The sequence below is a fragment of the Aplysia californica genome, unplaced genomic scaffold, assembly GCF_000002075.1.
Source record: "Aplysia californica isolate F4 #8 unplaced genomic scaffold, AplCal3.0 scaffold00029, whole genome shotgun sequence".
NCBI classification, from domain to species: domain Eukaryota; kingdom Metazoa; phylum Mollusca; class Gastropoda; order Aplysiida; family Aplysiidae; genus Aplysia; species Aplysia californica.
This window is the reverse complement of record NW_004797299.1, coordinates 323,916-329,345: the sequence shown is the minus strand read 5'-3', so window position 1 is coordinate 329,345 and position 5,430 is coordinate 323,916. Positions and strand designations below refer to the sequence as shown.

The window sequence follows — 5,430 nt, the reverse complement described above, 5'->3', positions numbered from 1 at the left end:
ACAGGGGAACATCTCACACGATGTCATTGCAATATAAAAAAAAAGAACGGTATAGGGAAATAGGAAGTGGTCATTTGTACAGGTGATGTCTTTGACAGGTGGAGTGGCGCCAGTAGCCTTGTGGTTAGGCTACCGGACTCGTTATCGTGAGATTGCGGGTTCGAGAGTTCGAGCGTCAGCTGGGTCCGACGTCGTGTCCTTGGGAAAGGCACTTTGTACGAATTTCCTATTTTGGCTAGGTCCTTTCGGAGACGGACGTTAAACTAGGAGGTCCCGCCTCTTAAATAACCAAATAGTGTTGACAGGGGCGTTAAACCCATACCATTTCACCATTTTTTTTAGACAGGTGGTTGTTCGAGCAAGTGTGGCCGTTAAAGACGTGCCTGAAAGGTAAGCTGGTCGTTAAAAATAGTGTGGTTTCGATCTCCATTTCCTTTTTTCTTTTTCTTTTTCTTTTTCTTTTTTTGTTTAGCTTGATAAGATTAAAGAAATACTGTTTTGACGAGATGTAGAGATATACAAAAAAAATTGATCTCACCATTCAGTTTTTCACTTACGTCCTATTGTTTGCAGCCCCTGCTCAGCCAGCTGTGTGTTCAGTTTGGTGGGGTCAAATCCTTCTCCTTTTCCTGGGGAGGAGACCAGAAATTGGGAATTTCGAGCAGTTAAATAAATGAAGAAAGATAGCCGCTCAATACTCTGTCCGAAATGAAATTCAACTGAACAACTTGTTATATTATAGTACACGAGAGGAAAAAGGGGATGGTGATATGGCAGAGGGTGGGGCCACCTCATTCCCGTTACCTCTTATTCTCTCTCTCTCTCTCTCTCTCTCTCTCTCTCTCTCTCTCTCTCTCTCTCTCTCTCTCTCTCTCTCTGTGTCTCTCTCTCTGTCTCTCTCTCTGTCTCTCTCTCTCTGTCTCTCTCTCTCTCTCTCTCACACACACACACACACACACACACACACACACACACACACACACACACACACACACACACACACACACACACACACACACACACTGTTGCTCCGCTTCCGTCTTTCAGTGTACTCCCTCCAATGCTCCCTTTCCTATCCACTGAAAAAGAACCCTTTCTCATTTCTTTCCTCCATTTATCCATTTTCTTTCATTACTCAATTTAAAAAAAAAAAGAAAAAGAGAAAGTTCTGAGACGCATCAGGTCGTTGGAACCAAGAAGACGACAATGAATATGATAATCAAGCTTAACGTTAGTATGAGTTATTTCTTTTTGGTTCAATATGACGATTTATATGTGTTGTTAGGAAGGAGGGCATGTGATTGTCGTCATGGTAAATGATATATCAAAGTCATGAAGCTAATCTATGAACTAAAGTTAGCCCTCCTTTTTTTAAGTAAGTGTTTTACAGCACTTGCAACACAATAAGGACATATATGTGCCGAAGATTAGAGGTGTTACAAGAGAGTAACAAACATAAAAAGAAGGAGAGATAAGGACGATAAATGTTTAATAGGAAAGAAGAAGCAAACCATACCAGAGCACCCGCCAACCACCCACATAGCACTCCTTGGAGGTGATGCACATTTATGGAAAAGCCCAGTTGCTTATTAGTCTTTATCATTTTGCAGAGGCGGTGACTCATTAGAATTCATTCACAGTCAACGTATGAGTTACATATATTTCCCTTACCTCTCCTCCTTCTTTTCTGTGTTTGTAACTCTTTATAAAACCTCTAAACTTCTGCACTTATGTGACCTAACTGTGCTGCAAGTGCCGTAAAACTCTTACTTTTAAAAAAAGCTTAAAATGAGCCCACTTCAGGAAGCGCAGATGTTGCTTCTTTTTTTTTTTTTATTAAACGTATTTTTTAATACTGACCTGTCTGGCGACCAAGGTACTGCTGCAGGTCTACCCCTGAGAACAATGGATGGACAGATACATCATTATTCATGATCAGTGGCTAAGTGAGTAGTGAGTTTAGACTCAAGTAATGTCAAGCAAGTGTCGATGACACAGGGATCGGATGGGTGGTCACTGGGGTGTGTCCTTGAGCAAGAAACGACAACCTTAGCTCAAAATACAGGGCCCTGCACTGTGAAGACCGACAGTTGCATGATTGTAAACTGTTATGTACTTGTGTAATATTGTGTATTTATGTATGTATTTATATATGTATTCATGTATGTATTTATGCATGTATTTATGTATGTACGTATTTATAATTGCGTATTTATGTATGTATATATGTATGTTTGCCATTGTAAATCAAAGTGCCCTTCTGGGACAAATACAAGCGTAATTTATTATGTATCATTTTATTTATCCTGGCTCACTATAGGCGTATTGTCCATTTCGTGGTACAGGACATATAACATATGCACGTGCATTGCATTAGGACTAAAAATAAAACCAGAACTCTTCAGCATCATCCATAGCATTAAAAACAACTGTGACCACGGTAGCAATAAAATTACATGTAAATGGTAAGGGAATGAATGAAAATGTCGTGTCATTGTCATCGTCATTGTGGTCAACAGCGCCTTCCCCATCATCACTAAGTTACTGTCAGTGCTGAAACATTGTGTCAAAGTACGGAGAATGGTGAGAAGGCTTTGTTCCCCCTATTTTTAAAACATTTTTGTTGGTAAGTGTTTTATGGCGCTCGCAACTGCATAAGGTCATATGCGCGCGCAGGACACATTAAACATTTTACGTTGGTAGGAAATTTTGAATTTTGCCCGTGAGGCGGCCGTAGCTTACTCTTATCGATTTTAGACCATCAATGGATCTTTAACGTCCGTAGACACACCCCTGCTCCTTACACCGGGTGCCCATTGGCAGAATTGGTTCGGTTCGGTCTTCCGGGGTAGCCAAACTTTCCTCCAGTGACACAAACTGAACGAAACCGACGATGACCTTCAAGAACAAACGCGTTTGTTTTCTAGACCACAAGTCGAGCGATCAGTATGAGGCAGTACAGGGGCATATTTGTAGTGTGCACTGAAGCCGCCAGAAAGCGAACCACACCGATCCCCCACTAGGCACTGCAAATTAGCACGGTGTATACAGAAGCTCAGAAGTGTGGTTTCTTGGGAGACTGCTCGGAATATCTCGGAAGCAAAAGAAATCAATTGAGGTAGTACTTGAAGAAGCCCACGTGGGATGCTCATTGATACAAAACAACTAGGAAAAGACAAATGCAGTTTTGGGGACACCTGAATAGACATTAAAGTCTTCAACATCTAGCTCTCACTGGCAAAATTGAAGGCAAACGAGTCAGAGGTAAGCCAACAGCAACCTACTTGGAGAACCTAAACAGATCGGAAACGCAGAAACATCAGGGTAATGTATCTTTTTTTAAGAACATCCGAGCAAAGGAATAAATGGAGAACCATGATCGCCGATGTCTGCTGCAGATATGGCAATTGATGATGATGATGATGATGATGATGATGATGATGATGATGATGATGATGATGATGATGATGATGATGATGGTGATACAGAAGAGACTCACCGTACAGCGGGTTCAGGGGGTTGAACTCTTCCCTGGCCAAATCGTTCACAGTATCGGGATTGAACTCGGGCATCTCAATCCTTATCTTGTTATCTGTCAGATGCGTCAATAACGATTCTGGTTTTGGCGTTGACGGGGTAGGCGATTCACTCGGACGAGTGACGTCACTTCCCGGGGTTGCCTCGGTTCCCTCCACTTCAGTTTTTAAAAGATTGGAGTATTCCGGAGAAGAACTACTGTTGTCTTTGGGAGGTTTATTCCCGGCGATAAATACTGGTGTTTGCAAAGCGGGTTTGCTTTGAGGCGACGAGATTTCACCAACATTTTGTGGCTTGAGCACACCGGCCGTATTCCCGTAGTCACCTCCAGATTGCCCGACATCTTTGTTAGTTGTGTTCTGTCTAGCGGTGTTATTATTATTAGTGTTGGTCGTCTGTGCAGCCGGATGCGGAAGGTCAGTTTTCGGTGTTGTATCATTCCTATTTTCTTGGTGTTGAAGAGCGTCCCTCTGTTCGTGTTCCAGTTTTTCCACAATGTCTTGCAATCGTTGCAGCTGCTCTCTGAGGCTTTGAAGATTGTCAAGACGTTCCATGGGACTAGAACCTTCCTTTTCATTTTGTTGAAACCGGTCGATTGTTTGAGTTTGAGTGTCTCGTTCAGGGGAAGCTTGGTTGTCTTTACCTTTAACATATGATCCCTGCTGTGGAGGTAACTCAAGATTTTGGAATCCGCTGTTCTGCGAGGCAGAGCTAGATGCTTGGACTTCTGGTGAGAGCTGGTTTGAAAAAAATCGTTGCGTGTGTGAGTCCCCGAACACTTGCTTGGCCGCGTAATCGCTGTCTCCCATTATGTTTCTCATTGACCCTGTCTCGTCGAGGTGCAGTGTCCTCATTCGTCCTCTCGGGTACTCGGGGCTTTTGTCGACTGCCTGATCCTGGGAATTGGGATAAAAGAAGTGGGGTTTGGTGTTTACTTTAGTTTAATTGTAGCAACAAACTGATTATCTGGTGGGCGGAGCATAATATGTGTCACAACGGGACGGAATCAGGGGCTCGTTAATTTTGGGGCATGATGGATTATTGGCACCGTCTGATAACTTTTGATGAATAAAATTAAATACCCGTTCATGTTTAATAGAAGTCGAGATATTTGCGACTGAACAAGGTGGGGAAACTAAGTTTCAAAGGTAGAATCAACGAGAAAATGGCAGCCTAAATTTGGTAACTTCCATGGCTTGAGAGTCTTTGAAAACTGAAAATTTACTTATCTGTGCCTTTAACCAACGTGTTTTTAGTAAAACTCAACTGGAAATGTGTTTTTATATGAACATAAAAGGTGATGAGCCAAAAAAAGCAACCCCCCAAAAAAAACCCCCCCACTCTGGCTCTCTGGCTCGAGTAAAGAAAGACGGGAGACGAAACACACCAAAAAATATGACATCTCAGTATTATGTGCTATTCCGTGCTAAGTTAGACTGCACCTCCCGTTGGTGAGAGGTGGATTCATCTAATCCTAAATAAGGAAAAGGAGTAAGAACGGGGGAGGGGAGGTGTGTAAGAGTAACATGCGATGGAGGAAATGGAATCCAGCTGACAACAACAACAACAACAACAACAACAACAACAACAACAACAACAACAACAACAACAACAACAACAACAACAACCGATATTCGTTACTTCCTGTCCCGCTGGGCTGTGGAAAGGCACCGCACTGATGTCAAGACTCCCCCTTCCCTTGTGTGTCTCCAGGAATCTCCTCAAGGTGTTCACACTTGTGGCGTCTAGCGTAGCGACAGAAAAAAACATGAATCATTAGGGGTGTGTATACACACACACACACACACACACACACACACACACACAGTGTGTGTGTGTGTGTATTTGTGTGTGTGTGCGCGCCTTAGGGTGCACGTATGTGTACGTGTGAGT

At 42.8% G+C, this 5,430-nt stretch overlaps 1 protein-coding gene across 1 annotated transcript; it reads right to left on the bottom strand.

Moving 5' to 3' along the window:
• Positions 1-307: 307 nt before the first annotated feature.
• LOC106013931 (myb-like protein K) lies at positions 308-4,483 on the bottom strand. The gene is made up of 3 exons (XM_013090817.2): positions 3,500-4,483; positions 1,861-1,896; positions 308-629 (listed from the first exon to the last, which is right to left on the bottom strand). Exons 1-3 carry the CDS (start codon positions 4,389-4,391, stop codon positions 550-552), a joined length of 1,008 nt encoding a protein of 335 aa, XP_012946271.2. The 5' UTR covers positions 4,392-4,483; the 3' UTR covers positions 308-549.
• Positions 4,484-5,430: the final 947 nt, after the last annotated feature.

Coding starts and splice junctions, on each gene's coding strand:
- LOC106013931 (XM_013090817.2), bottom strand. CDS start 4,391: ATGAGGACACTGCACCTCGACGAGACAGGGTCAATGAGAAACATAATG. Junction 1,897..3,499: donor CCCCCTGAACCCGCTGTACG/GTGAGTCTCTTC, acceptor CATTGTTCTCAG/GGGTAGACCTGCAGCAGTAC. Junction 630..1,860: donor GTACCTTGGTCGCCAGACAG/GTCAGTATTAAA, acceptor TCTCCTCCCCAG/GAAAAGGAGAAGGATTTGAC.